The sequence below is a fragment of the Triturus cristatus genome, chromosome 7 (genome assembly GCF_964204655.1).
Source record: "Triturus cristatus chromosome 7, aTriCri1.1, whole genome shotgun sequence".
NCBI classification, from domain to species: Eukaryota; Metazoa; Chordata; class Amphibia; order Caudata; family Salamandridae; genus Triturus; species Triturus cristatus.
In genome coordinates, this window is record NC_140590.1 from 256617820 (window position 1) to 256644456 (window position 26637).

The window sequence follows — 26637 nt, forward strand, 5'->3', positions numbered from 1 at the left end:
ATATACATTGCACAAATCCTATGGTTCCTTTCTATTGTAAGTGTAAGTCTGGACGGGGGTGCACAGACTTAAGAGAGGAAATGCCCTCTGACATCATGAGAGGTTATTTAAAGTTAATTGCTATTGGGTAAATCTCATATTACAGAAGTTTCTTCATCCTGAGGCTACTTCAAAAACGTCATTCGGAAGGGACCTATTAAAACAAATCATTTTCCTCCTCAGCATCCACAGAAAATATTTATTTCAGATTTTAGCGCATTGCTAGACTCTCTTCAAGCGCAGTTTGTGGCCACAATATGAGAGTTACGGCAATACCAACACCCAAGCTTGCTCAGCATATATCACTGTTGGTTGATGGGAATATCTGTACTATGGCGCAGCAAGCCTTCACTTGCAGTTGCACAATTTGTCTGTTTCAAATGTCTCAACATTTCTGAACAGCTAGTAACTTTAGAAATCTTAGGATATTAGGAGAAATCAGAGACAAATGTGGATACCCGATGACCATAGTTTCACTATGGCATACATTTTAACTAACTTCTCTAAAGATAAATGAAACAAGCGTTTGCAATGCAATAGGTTTCGCATTTCCGAGAGTTTGAACTATTGGCATTGTAAATAACAATGCCTTTTATTTAGGTGTTGTTTTTATAACCGATAAATAAAAGGCATTTTCTTTTACAATGCCAATAGCATAAACTCTCGCGAATGCGAGACCTACTGCATTGGAAATGTGTGCTAGAATTTTTTATTTTAAAATGTTAGGAGAGAGCGCTATTTCAGAAAATAGTGCTCAGAGGCAGTAATTAAAGACTACCGAGTAACAACACACGTAACGGGGTGTCGCCATGGGAGGTTACAAAATGAGACAAGGCGGTACTAAGGAGGGACTACTAAGCCTTTTGACCAATGAACAGCCATAGTTTACAGTGAACAATGACACAAGCCAATGAAAAATATGGGCAGAAGGTGGGCGGAGCTTCTAGTCCCTAACACAATCCAGCATGCCTCACAGAGCAGCGCATGCGCTGCCCAGGCTCGACCGAAAAAGCAGACAGAATCTGTATCCTCTTACCTGGATTTTAAATCTGCATGGAACCTAGTGTCTACAACAGTTTTGATACACCTCTACCTTTCAACAGGACAATTTTGGCATATGTCACAAAGATGTCAGCTTTAGAATTGTCAGACTGGAGTATCCAATTGTTTCACATTTGAAATTCTATTCTTACCCAATTTCAAACCAAGCGTCCTGGCATACTCTTCTCCAATCCACACAAGCAGTTCAGCACCTGAAGGAATCACCTGGCACGCACGATAGTAAATTTTCCCGCGGTATTGGAAGACAGTCAGATTGTGTTCCTCTTCTGTTGATGCACATGCTACATACCTTCAGATAAATGAGTGTTAAAGGAAGACGTTATAACCTGCTTTAAGCTAAAAAAACAGACAAAAGATTAAAAGAAAAGATGAATAGCAATAATGTAGCACATAGGGAAGAAAGCACTTGGGGTTAGATAGGCAACAATAATTTTGAAAAATAGACAAAGACAGAAATTAAGGATAAAAAAAGAGTAAAGTTCCTGACCTCATTAGTGACTGCACGCGCGATCTGTGAGGCTTCCTGACCTCACTGGTGACTGCAAGCGACCTATGAGTGCAAAGTTCCTGACCTCACCAGTGACTGCACGCGCGGCCTTTGAGGGTAAGGTTCCTGACCTCACCAGTGACTGCACGCGCGGCCTTTGAGGGTAAGGTTCCTGACCTCACCAGTGACTGCACGCGCGGCCTTTGAGGGTAAGGTTCCTGACCTCACCAGTGACTGCACGCGCGGCCTTTGAGGGTAAGGTTCCTGACCTCACCGGTGAAGGCACGCGTGGCCTGTGTATCTTCGTAGCCCTGGAGTGCCAGCAGTATCTGAGATTTTGTCTGTGGGGTCATCATTGGCAGTTTTGTGTCCCGTTCAGCCGACGGTCCTCCCCAAGAGACTTCATCAAGGTGGTAGCCCCTCTGGTGGCCCATCTTCACCTCCTGGGTGTCGGTTTTTCCCTACCTGGATGACTGGCTCCTGCAGGCCCCCTCTGCCTTGGTAATGTCTCGCCATCTGGAGTCGACCATTCATACGCTAGACAGCCATGGCTTTCTCCTGAACTTACTGAAGTGTCATCTTCTTCCAGCCACCCAGAGGTCCTTTATCGGAGCAGACTTCGATTCTGTTCTGGGCAAGGTGTTCCTGCCTCCTTCACGGATCCTTTGCCTGCAGTCGCTGTTGAGAAAGTTGTCTCAGCATTCGGCGCCCCTGCTGCAGTGATTGGAGGTGCAGGGTCACATGGCTGCGTCAGAGTTCACTGTTCCATGGGCCAGGTTGCATCTTCGCCCCTTGCTGTGGCATCTTCACTGCTGTGTCCCTTCCCTTGTTCAGGATTTCTCAGTGGTTCCAGTTTGTCCAGAGGTGGTGTCCGATCTGCAATGGTGGATGTTACTGTGTATCTATCCCAGGGTATGTGGTTCCATCCCGATCCGCCAGTGGTGTTGACAACGGATGCCAGTGCTTCCAGTTTGGGGGCTACTGGGTCAATTGACTGTGCAGGTTTGTTGGCAGGGCTCAGAGTCCCACAGATCCTCCAACTGGAGGGAACGGTCTGCTGGTGAGAAGGCTCTCCGGTTCTTCCAGGATCATCTTCGAGTTGCAATGTTCTAGTGTGCTACGACAACACCGTTACTGTGGCTTACATCAATTATCAGGGCAGTACTCACAGTCGGTCCTTAAATCTGGTGGCCTGCGCAATAGCTAGTTGGGCAGAACTTTATCTCCAGGCAATTTCGGCTCAGCACATTCGGGGCTTGGACAATGAGGTGGCAGATGCTCTGAGCTGCAGCTTCCCGTCCTCCCTGACATTGTGCCTTTTCCCCAGGGTGTTCCGGCTGATTTGCCAGAAGTTCAGGACTCCTGTGATGGATTTGTTTGCTTCCAGGACAAATGGTCTGCTTTCCCTCTTTTGTTCCCGGGTTCCGGAACAGAGTGCGTGGGGAGTGGAGGCCTTGCCTCTCCCTTATCCCCTCTGGTTCCTGTATGCCTTCCCTCCCTTTCCTCTAATCCTGGCCTTTCTGCTGAAGGTTCGAAGGGTGAGGGCTCAGGTGGTGGCGGTGTTACCTCACTGGCCCAGGAGGTCTTGGTTCCCATTGTTGCTCAGCCTGGCGGTGGGTCCTCCTTGGATTTTGGCACGATACCTGTCTTCGCTTCTGCCGTCTTCCCCTCCCCTGCTGGTCCCTCTCACTTTAGCGGTATGGAGGTTGAACTGCTGTCTTTAGGTGGCCGGGGTTTGCCTGCCCACATTATTACTGTGATGCAGGCCTCGCGTAGGAGGTCTACGTTGTCCTCTTATGCGAATCATTGGGCTTCTTTGAACTCTTGGAGCTCTGGGCTGGGTCTGTCATTTGTCTCCTGTCCTATTTCTGATATTCTGCAGTTTTTTTTTACGGGTTCCACAAGCAGGATGTTTTGTCTACTCTGAAGGAGCAGTGAGCGGCTATTCGTGCTTTCCGTGATCCGGGGTCCTTGCCCTCTTCGGATGGGCTGTTGGTATATCGTTTGTTTCCGAGTTTTTCCCTCTCCTCGCCTGTTGTTGGTCCTTCTGTGCCTCCCTGGGATCTTTCTATGGTCCTGCAAGAGCGTCAAGCCTCTCCTTTTGAATCTTTGTGGTCTGTTGACCTTAAATTCCTGTCTTTTAGGATGGCCTTTCTGGTGGCCATTACCTCGGCTCTGAGGTTGGGTGAGCTCACGGCTTTACGTTGTTCCCCTCCTTTTTTGCGTTTTATGGAAGACGCGGTGATCCTCTGTTTGGATCCTGGGTTTCTGCCCAAATTGCGTTCTCGCTTTCATACTTCGCTAGAATTGGTCTTTCCTTCTTTCTTTCCTTCTCCGGCTGAGCAGTTGTTGCACACCCTGGATGTTACGCGTGCTTTGTCTACCTATGTGGACTGATCTGCTGCTTTTCGGTCTTCGGACAGTCTGTTTGTGACTTTTGGTCTGGCTGGTCGTGGGAATGCTGCTTCACGCCTTACCCTTGGTCGGTGGATCGAGTCTGTTATTGATTTGGATTATCGGGGCTCTGGTTTGCCTTGTCCTGCGGGTGTTCAGGCCCGTTCCACGAGAGGTGTCTTGGCTTCCCGGGCAGCTTTTCATGGAGTTTCCCTAGATGAGATCTATCGTGCTGGGACGTGGGCTTCTGATTCTACCTTTGTTAAGCACTACCGGGTTAATTGCGCACTGAATAATTGCGTAAATGTTGGTTCTGGTGTGTTGCGTGCGGTGGAGCCGGTTTCTCCCCCTTGAACCTGTTCAGTTATTAAACTCTTCAGTTTGCTATGCTTCACTCCTTTCTTTCTTTCTGGTGTTACAAAGGCTTTCTGGTGTGGGATTTGCTTTGGTATGCCTCATTTGTAATGACTGAGTCGAGGACGAGGGATGTAGAGGTAATGCCCTGATTACTAAAAGGTAATCCTCATTACTCTTAGTCCTACTTGTCCTAGACCCAGTCATACTTGCCACCCACCCGTCCAGGTCCGGGCCTTTGTTGTGCTTGGTGGAGAAGTGTGGCTCAATGGTTAGAGCGGCAGACCCTGATGCAGAGGTCTGGCCCGGGACCAGGGTTCAATTCCCCGCCTCGGCGGGTCTTGGGCTCAAAATAAATTCCACGGACCTGACAATTCTCGCCTCGGTGCCTATTCCAATCATGGAGTCCCACTCTGCAACTCTGGGCAATAGCTTGCTTAATCTCCACAACGGCCCCCACAACGCTAAGGATGCCTGGCCTCTTCCTTGGGGGTGCCTAGGAGTGGACACCTCACAGGGAAAGCCAGGATGGATTCCACAGCTGTACTCGTACAAGCGCCTTGAGACCCTTGCGGGTGAGTAGTGCGCTATACAAGTATCAATTTACATTGGTATGTCTGGAAGTGCTTTCTGCTGGCTATGCTATTATAGCAAACAGGACTGGGTCTAAGAAGGTATAGCCACAGAGTTCCTTTCTTTCCCCCTTTGGTGGGGCGCTGCTGGTGTAAGCAAGAGATGGTTTGAGCCTTATTTGCTTGTAAGATGACTGTTCCCGTATAATGAGACAATAAAATAATATCAGAGAACAATGGAGAGTCATTGATGGATCCATCATAAATTCAGCATAGATGGAGTGATATGGGAAATATGTGGGGTGTGTGCTTTACCACTTCTCCCCCCCTTTTTCTCTCTCTTCCCTCCCTTTTAGAACTATGCCCATAGGAGGTGGGGACGTCGACTAAGAGGATAAGCGTTGAGTACCAACATAATAGGTCTGTGTATTTGGTAATCCTATATAAAATGAACTGGGCTCAATAACATCTCCTTTTTTAAGATGGCGCCCTTAGGCGACGGTAATATTGTCTATGAAGGAAGGTGATATATACTAATATACGGGAATAGTTATCAGGCTTGCCTTTCATGTGAGGAATATCGGATATATACATCATACTATGGGTGGGTCATGGAAACACCACTTCAGTAAGAACATAACGAAGAGTAAGAAAAAATATACTATAAATCACCGACTTGCGTGTAGCGAGTTATGGAATTCACCCCTATCCAAGATGGCGCCCACGGGGATGACGCGGGGACGTTGTCGTCGTCCCGCGAAAGATTCAAAATAGAGGCGGAGAGTGAATGCCGCTAACCGGTGGAGAAACAGAGCTCCGTGAGGCCTTGGGTGGTAAGGAGACGACTTAAAAGGAGGGTGGTATATGTTTTTTTAAAACAGCTTTAGAGTCTGTAAACTCTTTCTCGATCTCCCGAATTGCTAAGAAGGTCGTGTTACTAAAAGGAGTATGGCGCGTCTCGGTAACTAACCAAAGAGATGACGGAGACCCTGTTAAATGATATTTATTCCCATTACTTGTGATTAGCATAGAATAGCTGCTCAGAACTATGCAATATAACCACATACAACTACAATGAAGTGTGGGAGCTCCTTCGTAGCCTAGTTAGAACTCTGTGTAGCGAGTGCTAGGTAGACAATACGAGGTGGGTCACAGGGACTAATAAAAAAACCCCATTCTTTTCAGATCTGCATTACAGCTGAGTGCGGATGAACTGCGAGGAATCACAAATGGAGCTCGTGGTGTGACCTATAATAAGTGAGCTGGTACATGGATCCATGGCTCAATAAGGGTAAATAGTGAACTTGAGCGTGAGATATAAATAGATCCATGAGAGATAAAGCGGCAATCTAGTGAGAATTATGTGTGTTGTGTGTGTTTTTACTTTTGGCAGTCCCCGATTGAAAGGCTAAGAGGAGTCCCCTATCGGTGCCAAGCGACTGTATTTGCCCTGAAGAAATCGCTACAAGTAATTTGGCGATGAAACATGTTGGCATAATACTAGGGTATGCACAGTAAGCAACCTTTTTAAGTTTTGAATTGAGTGCACATATAAGGAGGAATAAAGTTGGTCCTATAGAAAGTGCATCCACTTCATTTTTTAACTTCACTTTTCAGTCGCATTTTGGTATGTGATGTTTGCACTATATACCTTCACACTTTGGGTTTAACTTTGTGGACACTGGATCTATTATTTATTATTTTTTGGGACAAGATGACAACCGATGATGATAAAAGTGGGCAGAGCTGGTGAGTACCAATCAGCAAGCTCAAATGGTGTTGCGCATGTGAGGTGTCATCTTCTTTCTCTCATTTTTTTCAAAGGATTGTAAAAATATTTGGTATAATTAATGTGGGGTTCTTTCACTAAGAAGGTCATTAGTGGGGATTGCCTTAAGTAAAACCTTTTTAATTAGCTTGTCTTTCAAAAAATTACAAAATTGAAGGTGAACGGCTGTTGGTGGCTACCTCAGTGTGTGAAAGGGGAGGAGTACAAAATACCCTAAGATATAGGGATTTGAACCACAGTCTAGTGTGACTATACCTTCTTAAACCCAGTCCTGTTTGTATGAATATTGATTGAGAGGAGGGCGACTTGGGTCTTTTTCCTCTGCAGCTCCTCATTGTTTTGCATATGCTATTATAGCCCATGGCTGGAGGGTCGGTAGAACCTAGAAGCGTTTCCTGTCAGTTGGAATATTACCTCATTTGGAATGACTGAGTCGAGGAAGAGTAGGACTAAGAGTAATGAGGATTACCTTTAGTAATCGGGGCAATATCCATATACCAAAGCTGTTGGCTGACTGGATGTCTAACTGTAGAAGAAATATGTTCTGATAACCAAACATAGTAACAAGAAATGCTAACTTTATCAACATATGTGTGGGTAAGGACCCTCGTGTGGATGACCAGTAGGCAAATATAGCCTTTTTGGGTCCAACAAAAGTCTACCTTGGATGGTGCCCTTGCTTAAACACTGCAAGGATTAATAACAAGTTCTCTTAGTAATACCAATAATTTTAGTACATTAATCCAGTTCCATACTCCTTATCCAATGATAAACTACTATTCGCAAAAGTTAGGCAAGCAAGCAGAAGTCTGGATATGTCTTTGAGATGGGAAGGTGTTACAGCATGCCTCAATGTACTTTAGAAACTGAAAAACATGACCAGGGCAATGGTGCTAGAGAGCAACTATTTATAGAATTAGTGGTTAACTTTGTGAGGTCTGTGGATCCCACTTAATCATTACTGAAACCTGGGACCCACAATGAATCAGTATTGGAATCCGGGGACCAGGGGTGTGAAATTTAATAAAATATCTACTTGTACATGGGACAGGTTGCTTCATAAATCTACTTGTTCTGTAAAAAAATCCACTTGTCCCATTGGTGCAAAGTAGTGCAGTGACAAATTACGGTAGCAATCTCATTATAGAAGATCTCTGATAATAGCCTCTCTGATTATGCCAGGGATAATATAGTCTGGTTTGAATCCTAGCAATTCCCTTATTTTGCCACCTTTCACAGATATACATACTGGGACAGGGGGTACTGTTAAGCAATAGTTCCAGGGTTGGAATGCACTTCTGAGTCTATGCAAACCTACTTTTCACCAGTTCTGCTCTAATCTTTCGGCATATTGAGAAAGATTTGAAATTTACTCCTGGCAAGGTCATATGTAAAACGTCTTCTAAGATTGGGGAAAAAGTGGTTGGAGAGAAAGTAAACTTCTAAACGCTCAAAAGATTTCTGCATGAGCAAATCTACACATACATATTTGCTAATGCTAAAATGCAGTTTGCAAATATTTTCTAGGAGTACGATTTCCCGGCCCACTTCTGTAAATTATTATGAAAGCAGTAAATCTGAACTACTGCAAGGACATTTACAGAAGTGCACTCATGGTATCTTAAAAATTGTGACCCTAATTTGCTCTTGAGATAACCAAGACCTTTTGCTTTTATAAAAATGTTCTCTCTCTCTCTGTCTCTAAGCTGGCTTTACTGTGAGTGACAGCATTCTGTTCTTTCACAAGGAGCATATCGAAACACAAAGTAATTTTGTTCAGGGCCAGGGACTACTGTGCCACTGTATGCTTTTTGAGACCAAAAAATATTATTGCTTTTTATCAATGTTTGTTATATGGTGAGGGTTTGCTTGGCAGCTCCCACAACAATTATGTTTTACGAAACCATGTTAAAACAAGACATGTATTGACAAACCAAAAGACCACCAATGTTAGACCTATTGGCTTTGCCACCGATTTGTTATTTTCAGGTTTCCCATAATCTCCTTGAAACTGGTTGTACTGATTTTTCATTCTGAATATTTTTTAGGAATACTAGCATGCATCAACATATTTTACTTGATGAAGCTTCAAAGAAATTGTGACTAAAACTTGACAATAGTTTAGCAAAACGTTTGTATTTCTTAGTTGCATTTTTTTTTAGAACATTTTATTTTGAAAGCAAAGACTCATCAAACTGGCTTTTAAGCTTTGTAAATATTTGTATCTAATCAGAGGGCATTGTGGGAGTATTATACATAGTCTCATAATGTTAAACTTTGCAAACGTGTGTATACGGTAAGCAGTGCAGTCAAAGCTTATAACGTTTTGCTTAGAGTGTTCACCCTACTAATAAAGGCTTTGCATTAATGAACCATAAATACAAGTTCAAACAGCATTAACATACAGGCTTAGCTGCAGACAAATAATGTGGTACGGTAAACAGGTAGCTAAAGGGTTTGTGCTGCAGAGGGTTGGGCCTACTTGTCCCAAGGACAAAATAAACATGAAAACTTGTTGTCCTTGACCCCAAACAATATGTCTTGGGAGTCGATCTTTAGGAATTCTGCACCCCTGCCAATTTGAACGACAAAATGTCAAAACAATCAATTAGACATATTTTATTTTTTTGCCAATTGTATGTAAAGGAAAGAAAGATATTTATTATCCCCTTTTTAATTTTTTTTAGTCTCCGCAGCTATAGCACCGCATTGTCCATTACACATAGATATGAATTTTATGTGACATTTTATTATCGCTTTAGGTTTTTAAGAAAGAATGCATGCCTATGATGCCTTTTAGCTTAATTTATTGAACTGACATTTGCACTATGTACTTTTATGAATTTATCTTAAATGCGAAATAAAGTTATTTGATGATGATGAACTACAAAAGAATACACAAAATCATGGAAACAGAGGTCAAACAAATACAAAAAATGCTATCCAATTCACAATCATTCTTTTATGTGAAGCCTGGAGCTATTCTAAATTCGATTGGGGCCAACTCTATATAGTCTGATGCACTTGCACTGCTCTCACAAATCAGTCAGTGAAAACCAACCTAATTTTTCGTCTCCATTTTCAAATTCCTGCACATTTACACAACGTTTTACATTTTTCAATGTTACTTTTTTGTTTCTATACACAAATTAATCCGTAAACATTAATTTATTTCATTTGCTAAACAGTCGTAGGTCCCAGAGTAGGCATTGCAGACCCCCAGGTGTACCCGGATCACTATTTCAAATTTGAAGGGGAATACTTCTTACAGAGCCACTGTAATTCCATGTGAAGTACCTTCGCGCCAAGTCTGGCGTGTCTTTACTGTAGATAAATTAGACTTCAAAAGAATGTACATAATCTTGCTGTGGGCTCGCTTGTGGCAGACACCCGAACTAGCCAATTACGCTGCAGGGCTTAGAGAGTTAATGGACATGGATGGGTGGAACAAGATAGACTGGTTAAAAAGTGTGAAAAAGCTTCTATATGATCTTGGGTTAACAGAGGCTTGGATTAATAGAACCTCCCCACCAAAGGCAGAAATTAAGAAAGCGTACTGGCGGTGGGTTACTATGAATGACCTCCTCAACCCTAGAGTTGGAAGATTAACAGAGGAATTTATGCAGCACAAGCATACAATGTATTTTGAACCCTACCTGGACCTAATACAAAATCCATATGACCGAGCTTTGTATTTTAAGTTCAGGGTAGGTATCCTCCCCTTGCGAGAATCTACTGCGCAGTGGAAGCCACCTTACCAAACTCCCCCCTCCTGTCCAAGCTGTGCGGCTGCAATAGAGTCAATCCCACACTTTATGTTTGCCTGTCCTGCCTATAAAGTACCAAGGGGGCGTTGGCTGAAACCACTTTGCAGGGAGCTAGGTACCCGTAGCTACCAAGCAGCACTACGCATTTTAAGATCTGACTCAAGGGACCTCCATGCCTGTGTAACAGCCAAATTTCTCAGATGGGCATGGAACATTAGAGCGAGAAACCTGAGCATTAATCCCTAAACAACTTAAGCGCCAAAGTGGCGCTTGTTTTCTAGCACAAGCACTTTCCCCCCCTATAGGCACAATGTATATACACATTTTAATTCCTTTTAATGATCTTGTTTTTAAATGTCTCTTTTAACCAACTCTTTTTAATGTACATTGTTCCTAAAAAATGTATCTTGGAGAATTGTAATTGTCTATTTGGGACTGTATTGCTTTTAAGATATTTTTTTTTATCGAAATAAAGCTTATATTGAAATTGAAACTACAGTAATATGCACCCCTTTAAAGACAACATTGTCTTGTGAAAAAAATATCTTGACGACATTTTTGTAATCTGGAAAGGCACAGTTAAGGAAGTAAGAGTGTTTAGGGAATGGATAAATGCCATTGACACATCTGAAGTTCACTACCACAGTGGACCAATCGGATTTGGCTTTCCTGGATCCAAGAATGTACCCAGAAAATGGAACATTAGAAGACCAGTGATAGGAACAGACTATTAAGATGTAATAGTTTCCAACCTCGCTCTTTAAGGGAAAAATTTCCAGTAGGCCTGTTCCTACGCTTGAGATGGAATTGCACAGATAAGAGAACATTTGAAAAAAAATGCTGTGAATCTTACCAAGATATCGACTGAAAAGAACTATCCAGATTCAACTGTCAAAAAAGCTAAGAAACGGTCAGCTAACAATAACAGGGAAGAATAACTTACCCCTCAGGTCAAAAAGAACACAGAGAAAATAACATGTGTAACAACTTCCTGCCCATGCTCACTTGAATTAAAAAAGACAGTTAATAAACAATGGAGAATATTGAATTCAGGTACCTTTGCAAAAAGCTTAACGTCTGCGCGACATTTTGGTGCACACACGACCAAAGAAACAAAATAGGATAACACCATCAACCCCTTAAAATAAACCCCCCCATTAATGGCCATTTCCTGTGTGGAAATTGCAGCATATGTCCATTCACAAAAAAGACAAGAGAAACTGGAGCTAGGTCTTATGACACCCTGGCAATTGCAAGGGTTCATTAATTAGAATTCCACCAATGCCATCTATGTCATCAAATGTCCCTCTAACCTCCTATATCGAGCTAATGACCTGTAAAATAAAGCTAAGATTAGTGAACATCATAGCACCATCCAATGTACGAAAGACAACACAAAATTCACTAAACATTTTCTGGAAAAGAAAGACTCTACAAATGACACTGAACGCTATATTATTGAAAAACAACCGTCACAACACCCCGATATGACCACACCACTGTTATGATACAAACAGCGTTAGATTTATAGATTGGGGATCGACAGCAAGGGCCTGAATGAGTATATTCCATGGTATTTAGTATTTTTTTTTTTATTTAGCATAGTTACTTAAAACCATTGCTACAAATTATCTCATGACATTTCATTTGTTAAAATTGTAAAAAATAGTATAAAACAATTTGCTAAAAATCAGTAAAATCTGTACAAAATATTTGTTTAGCAGCATCCGACTCAGTTCTTAATTACTTTAATGTTGTTTTGTCCAAAGTTAGCGACCAGTGGTCGGCATCTTGATTTTGTGGCATTCTCTTCTCTGCTTTTCTCAAATATTTTACCAGGCGGCAGTTCAGCTGCGTGTCCCCTGGTGCAAAGCATGCCAACACGGCCTGCCTCCGTGTGCGGATGCCTCTCTGGTTAAAAAGTGGCTTTAAGAGCTGTTTCGCTCCTGTGTTAGTTCCTTGCACGTACAGAGCAGATGCAGCAAATCCTCTTGTGCTGTGCCACACAGGCGACATATGGAATCGGATTGTTTTTTTAGCCAATGTGGATAGTGCTTTATGCATGGTAGCAAGCCAGGTTGGTACTTCAGGAAGTGTATTTTAATGGATTTGGCAAACCCTAGGGCTAGGTATTTTTGAGCAGCGGGAGAGATATAGGAGCTCAGGACCATCCAGCCGTGCGATCTTCTGGATAGGGCTGCCTCGTCTTCGATTCAGGATTGGCTCTTTACTGTTTTTTGTTATTTTTTTGAGAAGGCAGTGGCTTATAGATGTTTCCCAAAACCAGACAGGTGTGTTCTTGGAATTCTTTTCGATTGTCATAGTTTTGGTTTTCTCCAAGTTGATGTTCAGATTATTTGCCTCAGAGTAATCAAGTGTAGTGTTAAGAAGATTCTGTAGACCACAGCTTTCCAAACTTTTCATGTTGGTGACACACCTTTTAGACAATCTTCATTTTGCGACACGGTAATGCGAGTGAGCGTAACGAGCGAGCCCAAACCACCTCCCCCCCCCCCCCCCCCGAGAAAATTTTGAAAAAATAGTGGGCAAATGGTGCATTTTCAAGGAAATGTGAGAAAGCAGGAAGGTTGATAAAGAAATTGTGAATCTGTTCTAACAAAGACAGTGACTGGCAAAACTGGGTGAAAGCAAGGTTAGGTTTCTGCCTGCAAACAAGAATATAATCACGCACACATTGACACATGCCCCAGTGATTTACAGCACAAAAAGGGCGGGTGCACGCACTGCCAACCCTTTCAACCATGCACAAAGTCCGCCTGCTGCCTTGCTGAATAAGAGTTATACAAAAATCCGTTCAGGAAGGGGGAATTGTGAGTGGTAAAACAATCATGCAACTTATCAGCCGGTCTCTGCCATTGAACTCAGGTGGGTCCGCTTTCCTCAGCGCACTAACATCACTTCCTATCTCCCTACATTGCTACACTACCACCTTCGGTGCCACTCTACCTCTCTAGATAGCATAACATGCACCCTACTATGCTTCATTAGCATCGCATACCACTAACAGGCATTGCTGTACTTTCACCACAGCGCTGCACTTACACTGTCTTCACAATTATTTTTATGGGTGGTTTATAAAGCGTGGCATATATTCTGAGGGGTTTGTTAGCTTTCTAGAAAGGTCCCGGTTCTTTTAACAGGAAAGGTGGTGGTGTTAGGTTTTTTCATGCAAGCAGAAACAGATTTCTTTGATGAGTTTTGTTTTCAATTTCTTTCTGTTTAGCTGACAGGTTGATTGAGATCTCAAAGTCAGGTACAAGTTGATCCAAAGAGTGGCCTTAAACGCATGGCGACCTTCATTCGTGCCTCTTTCTTTTGAACCTAAGATCGGGTAAAGCTTAGCTGGTTCTCACTTACTACCCATTTCCTTTACAAGGACTTGTGTGGCTGTAGGCACAGCCCAGTGCTGTGAAATAAAAAGAAGGCTGGCCGGACGTCAATTATTACAGCAAACGCAACACAGACTAAATACCTTTCTCAGTGTTTGTTTTCTTCTATACCTCCCAGCTAAACTGAGTTCAAAATTGAACATCAAAATGTTTCCAGTATTCTATAATTGATTTCTGCACCCCCAGGTTTCCTTCAGTACAGCAAAGAAAGAAGCTTCTGGCAGTCCTTGTATGAGCGAGCATAAGTTTGCTCAACAGACGACTCATTAATCTTTTCTGCAACTATTCACAAGGACCAATGCAACTCGCAGGGTCTATTTACCAAGGTAATTCATCCAGTGGTTAAAAGAAACACGTGCTAATTCAAAACCGCTCTCCAATATCAACATTGTAATTTGCAGAGGTGCAGGTACATAAAGCATGAACACCGCCTGTGCAACGGAACCAACAAAGTTAGAAAAGGGAATTTATAGGTTCAAGTTTGTATGTAATTTTTACAGGGTTTTTATAGATGATTTTTATAGTCTGTGAAATGGCGTATGCTGTGAGGTGCTTGACTGAACGATGCACAGAACAGGAAGATAACGGAGTGACCTGCTCCCTAAGATTCCAGTTGTGGCTCTGTACTTCCCTTCTATTTGATGTTGGTAAGTCTTTTTTTTCCTCACAGTGCTTCAGTTAGAAGCACTGTAAATCGCGTGTGCACTTGACCTGTCACTGCTTCTTTGCTTAAGTGGTTACCGTTCCTGTTGGCGAGATCTGTATATAATCTACAAGGGGGCCAGATAAAATAGGGGGCGCAAAGGAGAGAAAAGGGCAAGCGATAGAAAGGGACTGGAAGTTTGAAGGAAATAAGGAGTGCGAGAAAATAAACACCGCGGTGCTATCGAGAATTGCAAGCATGTAAACAGAAAGAATGAATTTACTCTTACAGATTTAATAACCACCTCCACGGCTCCTAATGTATCAAAACTGAGTCTGTCTTTGCAGAATTCAAATCTGTGACTCTGCAGCCGGCATGCAAACCATCCCGCATTGAACAGGATGCTGACAAATGCTCCGTCTCTCACAACGCAAACAAAAGAGCTTTGTTCCTCAAACCCGAGGGCAGAAAACAACAAACTGTTATGAACGCACAACAGAAAACGAAGTAACAGGCCGAAAAACTTACTGAGCGCCTGGGATGGGGAGCAGAGGTGGTCACTGCGTCGCAAAGTAAACAAGGCCGCGTGCTCAGCTCACGCTCGTCTAACGAGTCTTCTTCCTCGGCGTACTGCGTCACTGAATGCAAACGTCCAAGAGAGCATTCGCCCTAATCTGCCTGCAGACGTCATGGTCCTGCGACACACCCACACATGGGAGGCGACACAGTACTGTGTCGCGACACACAGTTTGGAAAGCTCTGCTGTAGACCCACCTTCGTTTGGCTGATCAGAACTAAATCGTCAGCATAGAGTAGACATGGTAGAGCTAGATTTCGGACTTTTGGAGAGTGCGAATTGCTGGCATTTAATAGCGGTATAAGGTCTGCAAGAAATAGGTTAAATAGGGTCGGGGCCAGCACGCAGCCTTGCTTGAGACCTTTTGTTGTTAGTATCTTCCTAGATAACACTGACCCGCCCCCCAACTTTACTTGGATCCAGGTTCCAGTATGCAGATTTATTAACAGGTTTAGTAAAGTCTGCCAATTTTGACCAAAGTCTGTTACAGTTCACATGATCAAAAGCGGCCCGGTAATTGATAAAGCATAAGTGTAGTGGCATTTTTGTAGCCTCTGCCTTATCTATTAACAGGTCCCACCTTCCTCATACTATGAGCGCATTTTAAAACGGATACATAGGATGGCAGATTAAGAGGTGTGTTCCCTTATGTACCCTATGAACTTAACGCACTCCCGTTAAAGAGAAGTAAGGGAAGGAATCCTCAAGTACCTACCGCTTGGATGTACTGGCTAGAATAGAAGATTCTCTATATTGTGGGAGACCATAATTAACTGTCCTGAAGAAGGTGGTCTTCTATTTTCTGTTTTCCACCGAAACGCGTCGACGCAACCTAAAAAAAAGGAGACTATAGATCGGAATGACATCTGTTCTCCGGAAAATGCAAACACTAAGTATCTAGTGCAATGAGAATAGTTGATCTAGATCATTTGTCTTCCTTTGTTTTTTGATTAGAAAACATCTTTCTTACTTGTGTTCTCCCAGTGTTTACAAATGATCCTTAGGATGAAATTGGTTTAATATATTTTTACTGTATGTTTTTTATTGTAAATTCTTTATTTGTTAACTGTCCAACAATTATAACATTGGGCGCAGATTTTACTGTCTTGTGATTGCTATAAAGAAATGTTTTATTATGTCATTGTTTCTAATAAAATATAGAAATTTTTAATTACGAGTCCACATGTGGTTAAGACAAGGGTGCTTGTTCTGGTGAGTGAATGTTTTGTTGTGAGTAAGAATCTTTGAGTTCACCTGATGACGTGCCAAGTAGGGGAATTCTTCTCTTGACTTTTATCTATTAACAGAGCCATGGTGATTATGTTAGTTACCGTTCCAGCAGATTTGGAAAAGCCAGTTTGGTTTAAGGGTATAACTGAGTTGTCTTCTGCCCAGTTTTGCAATACGTCCAGCAGAGTGCCTGCAAACATTTTTGCCTCATTATCCAAAAGTGATAAACTGAATACAGCCTTTTCTTAAACAACGATCTCCAGTAGTCCCTTGGATAGTCTGTTTTATGCTCTTCTCATACAGATTTTATGTGGTCATTCAAACTGACATTCCACTCTTAAATCCCATATCGGTTGTTCCATAATTAGGCTTTCGGTACAGGTTATTCAAACATGAAAAATCACACACCTACTACATATCATGGACTTAACAACACTTTAGATCCATTTGGTTGCGACAAAAATATTGGCTTTTGGTACGAATAATAATAACAACACACAAAATATGAGTCCTGATTGAAATTTTTACTCCTGCTTTCCTTCTTTTGACTAATGAATTCCAATGTGAAGAAAAAAATAATGTGTATTCTGCAGTGTGTATTCTGAACATAACTAAAATTCCCATGACCTCTGCTGGGTATTAAACTGTAACATCCAATTGAATTTCTCCATGTCCCCCACAAGATAACCAATAATCTTCTTCAAAAATGAAAAGTTCATGCTCCCATTGGGCACCATCTAGTAAACTTCAACCCCCATGATTCCTTTAATATCGCAAGCAACGACATCCAATAGATTGCCAACACAGTTACAGTGGCCAGCCCCACTGGCGGCCCACAAGGGCGCAGCCACGCCCCATTAGGGTGTCTGCCACCCCTTTTAATAGCGTCTCCCTTGGTCTCTGCCTAGTATTCGGCAGACCGGTGAGAACACTTCAGGTACATGGATGGAAGCCGCTCATTGACGAAGTATGTGTGCTGGGCAGCCCCCTGTCAAGCTGACAGAAGCACAATGTGCTAATGCCCTTTTCTCTGGGGTGTCATGATATACTTTGATAACTTAACAAATATGATTTGAAGTGCAGTAGAAACTCCTGCACATTAAGACCCGATAAACCTACTTTTTACAAAGGCAGCACCTTACTATCAGGCCTGGCGATTATGACCAACCCATCACTACTGAACACTTCTTCTATTACAATTTTGTTCTCAAATTTGAAATGTTACTAATCAATAACAACATTCTGCTATTAGTGTGTGACTACTAGAGCCGAACTCCCCCCACCATCTGACTAAGTTATAAAGTACTCGCCCAGGTTAGGTAAGTTAGGATGCATGATTAAGTGCATGTGTTTTTGTCTCCACAGAACTACAGTCTCACATGTGTAGCGTGTTTTGATTCGCAGTGTATTTTAAAGGACCACGTGTGCTGACTTTATATCACTATGTCAACTCTGTCAACAAAACTTACTATGATGTTATTCCCTAGGTGGTCATCTCCATGCAAGGTAGGAAGTCCTCATTTCACCTGCATGTGGAGGTACTACTCTAGTTTAGGAGGGATCTTTTATATCTACTTTTTTTTTTTTTAGCCCTGATGAATACCCAAGACTCTATTTTAGGCTAGTCTATGGGCAGAAACATGTTGGCAGGAAAATATATGTGAGACATAGTACCCAAAAGCATTCCCCTTAGCAGAAAAATAGATGTGAGGGGCATACTACCCAGACACCTCCCCCTCAGTCCTTTTAAATCATGCCTAGGGTACATAACAATATAGGGATATCCTATAGGGTTACCCTACAGTATTGTTATCTGGATCCCTGCAATTATCCAGGAATTCTAATTTATCAAGCACTCCCTCGTACTCATGAGGTTGAGTCTAGCCTGGTAGTACCAGGTTACCAGGGTGGAGTGAGGAAACCTATGATGAATCATGCCACATTACGTATGGGAGCTTCCTTAATCAGAACAACTGGATCTGCTCTTTCAACCTAGGGATATTTAGCATGGAATTTAGTGTTCTTCCGCATTCCTTCTTGATGCCCCGTAGCCTTTGCGGTTAGATGTGTTAACGTTTTGAGGACATACAGTGTGCATTCTTCTCCCTCTCAATCTCCTCATTTGAGTGTATAGTCGCCGTATCACAAGTTAAGAACTTCTGACTTAGAGGTTGAAATCTATTGAAAAAAGTTTTAGAATGTTTTGTGCACACATTTTTGAAGATTCAATGTGATCGGCTAGCTAAGAGTGAACCACCAACTATCAGGGAAAGAATAATTATGTTACTTTCTATACTGGATAAGGTCCCAAATTTGTGCCTTTCATTATTACATGGTGATGTGAAGCTACTGGCTTTGCTGGTCTCAGTACACTCAGTCTGGTTTTCTTATGGACAGACACATCACTCAGAAGGTTAGGATCTTAAGCAGGGTGACCAGCTCAGTCACTTAGTACAATATACTGAAGATTCACGGTTTACGGTCACCTGCCCTTCTACCTCTTTTTGTGAGATGATATAAATGTTTGAGGCATTCTTCCTCACTGTGGAATTTCTAAAATCCTGATAATGGCATGGATGCAAATGCCATTTTGGGTGCAATCTGCTGTCTGCAACCAAAATATGATTAGTGTGTGCACAAACTGCATGTGTTTCTTGTGCGATTTACAACAGGCGAACCCTGGTGAAACCAAAAAATTTCCTCGTTTTGTGAATGGGTTTTCTGGCCTTGCTTTATGTGACTACAACTGAAAATTGTATTTCTTACTCATACAGTACTAAGCCATTATTAAAACAGACCATGTTCTTAGAATTAAAAGATCTGTATGCTCTAACTAGCACATAGTCTTTCCACTTTCTTCAGCTGCGACACGCCCTGTGGCCACACCTTACCCCGCATACCCAACTCCATGAATACAGCCTCCTTGAGGCCAAGCTTTGAGTGGGGCGCCTGGGGAAGGGAATGATACCTCAGATCTATCACTCCCTGATTATCCACATCCCTGATGGCTTTGATTCCCTTTGGCAGAAATGGGTGGGCAAGCTGGATGATGATGATGATGATGATGATGATGATTGGAGACAGGCATGCTTGGCTCCTAGAGAACTGGCAATATCTGCACGCCTACGTATGGTACAGGTGAATGAACTGCACATGATTTATCTATCTCAACGTCGCATTCAGCGGATGTTCTGTTGCCCAGGCTGTATGCGCATGCTGCACACTCCCCACTGCTCATTTTTCCATAGGCATGGGGCTGCCCAGCACTACAATCCTTCTGAGGTGGGGGGGGGGGGGGGGGGGGGGAGTGAATGTCCTCATAAGCATGATAAAGTGTGGTGGAAGTGGTGGTGGTCTTATTATGGAATGCCACCATGAATGGATTGGCCTCTGAAGGGGTCGACTAGTGTAGTATTGTTGTAACTATGAATGTTCAGCTCTTACTGCCTGTAGTGTTGGATGGTGCCTACTGTATAAACAAAATAAAGTTGGTTACAAAAAAAAAGAAGAAATCATGTTCTTCATTTTAAATTTGGTGGAATCTTACTTGAAAATGGACCTTTTAAGTTATTTTCTTAACTGTAAAATTGTTTTGGTTAGTTCCAGATGCACAAAATGCATTTCTCTGAGGAAAGCGTTGCTGTCTGAGCCAAACTATCTAGTGCACGCCAGGAATCTGACTGCTATTACATTGTAGAAGACTAGTCACAGATCACACCAAGAGTGTAGCCCCTCGCCTCAGATTAACAATCCAATGTCCACCATTTTCCTTCTTTCTTTTTCTTTTGTTCTTTTTTACCTTTATCCAAAAGATTCACTACCCCTGCTCAGTCACTTGATCTCTTTCACTTGCTATACACCAGGTGTGGGGACATACCATTGCCTCAATAAAGTTACCTCTAACACACCACAACTTTTTATTAACCTGTACATTGTTCACCATTCGTCAAACCATTGAAGGGATAAAATGACATATACAGCATTTAAATTATGCAAATAATTTGGCAAAATATCATTAAGATGAATACAATTATTAACACTGGGTCATTATATCTATTAGATTGAAGAACTAGATTGCTGCCATTACATATTTTTTTGTGGATTTAATCAATGGTTTCACAAATTAAGTTGAGAACTTAAGGGTTACCTTTAATTTGCCCAGTTGTATGGGCATTGAATGTCTGCAGTGACACCATTAACCGGCATTTTTATTATGATTCCACAGTGGCTTATGTTTTTGTTATCTCTTGTATAGACTTGTAACTAGGTCAAGATGGTGAGCGCCATTTGGTATACTTTTTAGGGCTTCTTTTGGATTAGATGAATAGAGACACAATTGGCAGAATATAATGGGTGTCTGTCGACGTGCAATATGTGAGTGAGCTAAGAGTTGTTTTGAGATCACATGTTTGATACACCAATTGGGACGATAGGGTTAATAACCAGGCAAAGATGGCAACTGTAGTTTGGGTTACTGGGCGCCTCTTTTTATGGTACTGTTTAACCAGATAAATGGAAACACAATTGGCAGGGTATACTGGGTGCCCTTTGATGTGCAATAGGTCAGTGAAATTAGGGTCATTAAAAGTTCACATAGTGATAGATATGTGTATTTAGGACTATGATAACTGGGCTAAGATGACAACCGCAGCTTGGGTTATTTGGCACCACCGCTCGCTCCTTTACTTTTTCCTTAGTACCTTTTAACAGGATTCACATGGATAAGAATGGCAAGGCTTAATGGGTGCCCTTTTACATGTAGCATGTTGGTGAGAACAGAGTTACTATAAGATCAGATAGTGTTTGACGTGTTCATTTGGACTTTAATCACTTTGAAGGGGTTTGGACTCGTATTGTTGTTAATATTAGCCTATTTTGATTATTTAACAGGAACTGAACTAAAATGGCGGCCCATTGTATGTGTTTTGAGGCCATTTAACTCCACACATTTTTGTGTGGAATTAACGTGTTGTGTGTTGAACCTTTTACTTAGTAGTTATTTATAGGAGAGAAAAAAGCAACAACCACTTGTAGGACACTAAAATTGACACACACGGGTAGAGACCGTCTACTGTTTAGTGATTCATTTAGCTGGCTAAATATATGGCGGAAGATTGGCATGTTCTACGGTTGCATTGTTAAAGACTAAATGGGTACGATCTTTTCAACTCTCATTACAACTCCGACATTTAATTATTTTAACATGGTGTACAAAGGTCATTGCCCTAGCATACTTTTTACATCACTGTATCTATGGCTTCTATTTCTTGGAATAATGATTCTGGATGTTATTGGATGGGACATGGTGATGTTAAATTACAGATGTGACTGCCCTGTTATTTACATGGAGAAAATTATGGGGTCAATCTTTTCCTAGTTGTGACCTACTTTGACCCAATTTAATTAAAAAGTGCCATTTATAAAGGGACTCTACCCGATTGTAATTTTTTTTTTTTTTTTGAATAAATTATTGATTTCAATGAGATGGGGTTATGTTACAGATACTGTAGCCTTTGTGGTTCTTGATCCCTGTTTAGGTGTTGACACCTGCTTCTAACACTGTGATCTGAATACTGAGGATGACATTGGCGTACTGTGAATTCTTAGTAAATTAGATTTTGAATGGAATTGTGTTAATTTTCGCTTTAAATAGGGGATTTTAATGCATATACTGGATGTAGTGTTTTCTTTGCTCTTCCATGTTTATCCTTTTTCTTTATTTAAATTGGTATTAATTTCAGGATATTATTACATCATGTACTTTAACAGGTTGTTATGATATGATCAGCATCTTGTATAATTATACAACATGATGATGTCGTTTTATTTGCTAGCATGTTGTATGATGAAATGAACATTGTCACTAATTTGTTTTTAGGTTGATGATTCAAAATTGTAATATAGTGTTATTGCATGTATGTATTTCTATACGTTTTGTTAGTTACAGCCCTAGAGAAGTTCCTCTGAACGAAACATGTAGCCTGTATTGTTTTTTATGATTGAAATTTAATAAATACGTTTTGCATTATATTAAACAATCTCCCTTTTATACCCTGGACCTAATGGATTTAATTTATGCAGGGTGTTGAACTGAGTGCTCCCTGATTGATAATATTGATTTTTTCCTGTCCGGGCAGTATTATCTTGAGCAGCTGGTACTGTTCAGGGCTGTACCACTATATATGGTATAAACGGATTTGGACGTGCTGTATTCTTTGGCCTAACTGCTTTTGTAAATTGATTACCAATGGAAAAGTTAGTATTAGTATTATGCCAAGGGTAAGTGTAGCAATGTTTACAAATAATTTCAAATTAAACAAAACAAGCACTGGCAAAGCCCAAAGTTCTGGCTTTAATGCGATAATGCAGGCACACAGCATTTCTGCTGGTCTGTCTTGCATGCCTCTGTTTGCTTGCATTAACACATTAAAGCCACATCTATTGGTTTTGCCAGTGGTTTTTACAAGTGGACAGTTGTGTCTATTTACTGACCTATTTGTCAAAGGTTTGAAAAAGATGAGGCAAAATGAATTACGCTGGTGTTAAGCTTTGTATTTCTGAATTTCTAAAATATGTTCTTGATGGTTCCCATATGCTTGGTTCATTTCTTGTGCTGTTTACTATAAATCAAACAAATGCTCCCCACATTTTGTGTGCCTAGCTAGTATTACACTTTGAAAGGTGTGCCCAAATACCCAACATGCTTGGCTAGGCCATGCCTCTTTAACTATTCAGAAAACAACAGAGGACGCCTTGGGCACGTGGCTGCATGGATGGTGAAAACAGAAGCAGAGAGAAATAGGGAAGCTGAGCAGCCTGAGGAGGCAAACAAGTATCGTCAATGCTAATTTTGACAAGAACTTTCAATTAAAATGCATGCCAGACCAATTTGCTTTGTCAGTGAAGGGGAAGCGAATGATGTACGCGCAAGCGCATATGCATACACACAATTCGCCTGAAGAAAGACACAAAATGAAACCTAATGTACATGTTTATAAATCTGTATATTGTTAAATCGATAACTTACAGTTAATCTCTTGATCATTGTACTGATTACACTTTGATACTGTAAAGGTCAAGTTTAGCAGCTAGTTTTCTTTTTGTCTTCCCTCACCACGTGACTTTCGCAGAGAGGGCAGGTGCTGACGTCAGAACTAGGGGTTCGACTACAGAAACCATGTGCGCCTTGAGCTCATCGGCATAGGAGGTGTACCTGCATGGGTATCACAGTCCAAGGTAGTGTGGGAACTACTGAAGCAGTCCTTTGCACCTAACCTCTGGACTTCAGCAGCACCACTTGGCCACGTACTTTATTTGGAATGTTGCTTATGTGCTATAGGTAAGTCCTTTCCCGAAGACACAGCAGGAACATATTGCAGCAGAAGCATCTCGAACACAAGGTGCTGCACATAAAACAGTTACCATTTGGGATCCCGATGAAACTATAGCACAGAAACCAGTCACTGGGTAAGAAATGCCTGCAGGTGTATTTTTGCATCCCACTAGGGAAAAGAATCAATCGCCCGCTTATGGTACTTGATATATGGAGTAACGTACTGTCACTAAAACGCTACGCCCTCATTGCGGTTATAAAGCTCGATAGAAATGCAATTGCAAAACTGCCAGTCAAGATGAGCAATGGAGGGGATCAAACGTGTAACTGGGGGTGGACTACACAGTGCAAGGCACTATTGGGTTTTTTACGTCTTTATAGGCTTATGTTATTATTTGCAAACATATACAATAGGAGTATACCGCCTGCCTAGGCAACATTATATGACATGTCTAGGTTTAATGAGAACAGCCTGACAATTCTTGGGTCTTCGTCTCAGCTCACAGTCCTTTGTGGCTCAACCGTGCAGAAAAAAAAAAGTGGCGGACTGGCCACTGTATTTAAGGACACCACAACAACTGCCCTTCTTTCTAGATGCCAACCACTTCTTCTTGGGCTACAGACCTCCACCAAATAATGGACATTTTACTAATGCTTTCTTGGGCGCAGTTTGAGATCCATCAACAAAACTATCCAACCTATCTCTATTTGATCATCTAAACATCTGGTTTGATAAATTAAATAGGTTATCATATCAGATACAACAGATCAGTACTAGACCCCACTCTTGTAGCAGGTCACACATTGGATATAATTTTTGGCGATGCAGAACTAAACCTCTATTCAACAAAACTCCTGTTACATGGAACGATCGTCAAATCATTTTCTCATACAAGATCCCAAATAAAATATCAGCTAAATTCCACCACCAAACTACAACCTACAGACAATGAAAGACACGCACAACAATAAATACTCAACAGTAAACAAACTCAGTGGAAAAAGTCACTGAATACATGTTCTCAGATTCTGACATATTCTCCAAAATAACTTCAAAAGAAGTCAAAAAGAAGAAGGACCCTTGGATGAAAGAAGCTCTGAGAAAAATTAGAACCACAAGTCTCAACTCTTCAACGCATATGGCTGAAGTCCAAGAAACCTCAGGATAAAATGTGCCTACATAGACACAATAATATGTACAAATCATACACCAAGATGGTCAAAAATGGCACTACTCAAGCAGGATTAACAATGCCAAACACCCTTCCGAGGAGCTCAATAAAAATCTATCATAATTTCGCAACGCAGATAGCTGCAAACCTCCACCCCACGTTCACAAGTCTACTACAATAAACTAACAACACTATCTAAACAAAGCAGACACACTTGATTCTCCTCTAACAGAGAGAAACAACTGCTCTCCTATTATGCAGCCAAAACCAATGACATAATCCAAGTATGTATCAGCTTTCCAAAAAATTACAACCTCAGAATTTGAAAACCTACCAAAAGGTAGCAGTCCAGCCAGCTGTCCGTTTGACTGCTGCCCATCACACATTTTCAAAAAGATTTTTCAGTCAACAAAGGAATCTCTCTCAGTCAGACATATTACCAAGAACTCCTTAAAAACAGAACATTTCACAGAGATATTAAAGAAGTCATACAGATGCCCACTACTTAATAATAAAAACGTGCACCTTCAAGACCCTAGATACAGCCCAATCTACAATGTCCCTTTCTTTAGAAAACTTATGGAAAGAGCAGCCTTTCGCCAGATCTCAGAATTTATAGAAGAAAACAAATTACTCTTGGATTGGCAAACAGGATTCCACACAGGGAGAAGGTACGAATCTACCCTGATAGCAATTTGAGATGACCTAAAACACACAGTTCGCAACAATGGTGTACTACTCCTTGACCTTTCAGCAGCTTCTGACACAGTACACCTAGACACATTACTTCATAGACTAAGATGAGTCGGTTTATACAGCATCACTCTCAATTGGATTATATCGCACCTAAACAATAGATCACTCCAGATTTACACACTGCCTTTCTCTTCAAATCCTCACTGCACAACAGGAGCTCCACAAAGATCAGTCATCTCTTTTCAAATGTTTAACATACGCAGGAAATCACTACTAAATCTAATCACCTGCTACAAATATGCAGACAAGACACAGATAATTCTTAAAGTGGAAAACCCTAAGGACGTAAGAACGGCAAGACTTTTCATCTGGCTAAAAGTCGTAGATCATGGATCAATTTTCAGTGGCCGGGCAAGATGACTGACAGGACGTAGTTTTCCTATAGTTTACGGCCAGCCTGGCTATAATCCTGAAACATCTTGCCTCCCACACATTTTGTAACTTAGAAAGTGGCTCCAGAACAGTTGCTCTGCCACAGGGCCATACTTTGAGATGTTTTTCGAGTGCCTGAGATTGTATCTGGAGGTTGTCGGCATGCTGGGCCCTGGGCTGCATTGTCGCAGCCTAGCTGGGGCCGGAACAAGGCAGCAACGGAAACCCCTCTTTCGAGGGACCGATGTGAAGGTTGTGTGCAGAACTGTTAAGGACCCCGTTCAATTGGGAAGCAGCCCAATTGCCACCATCTCCCCATCCAGCTGGAGCAATCCGGGCTGAGGCGAGTTAGTTCTCGGTGTCCAACAAGGGGACATGAGACAGTTCTGGTATGCACATGATCGAAGAGACTGGGTAGGAGATCGGTGGGCTTTCCTGAGCGGTAGAGTGGAGAGCCCAGCCTGGACGGTTGCATATAGCTGCCATCTTGTGGGGCCAGTGACCTGAGGGCCTTGTGTAGCCCCGCGCCTGGGGTAATTCTCCGGTTTCCTGTGGCCCGGGGATCTGAGGTGGGCCTGTGGGCGGCCCTGTGGGGTCAGCAGGAGCACCGTAGTCAGAGGAGCAGAAGACAGTCACTGGGAGCTGAGTGCAGGGTCGTGGCTCGGAAGCTCCTGAGTGAC

General features: G+C 42.0%; 1 protein-coding gene across 3 annotated transcripts in view; it reads right to left on the reverse strand.

Moving 5' to 3' along the window:
* LOC146809338 (E3 SUMO-protein ligase ZBED1-like) overlaps positions 1 to 26637 on the reverse strand; it is a 181536-nt gene that overhangs the window by 60737 nt on the left and 94162 nt on the right. For all 3 annotated transcript variants that reach the window (XM_085616133.1, XM_085616134.1, XM_085616135.1), the window contains one exon: positions 1233 to 1390. In XM_085616133.1, coding sequence (XP_085472259.1) covers positions 1233 to 1390 — 158 coding nt within the window. The remainder of the gene's footprint in view (positions 1 to 1232; positions 1391 to 26637) is intronic.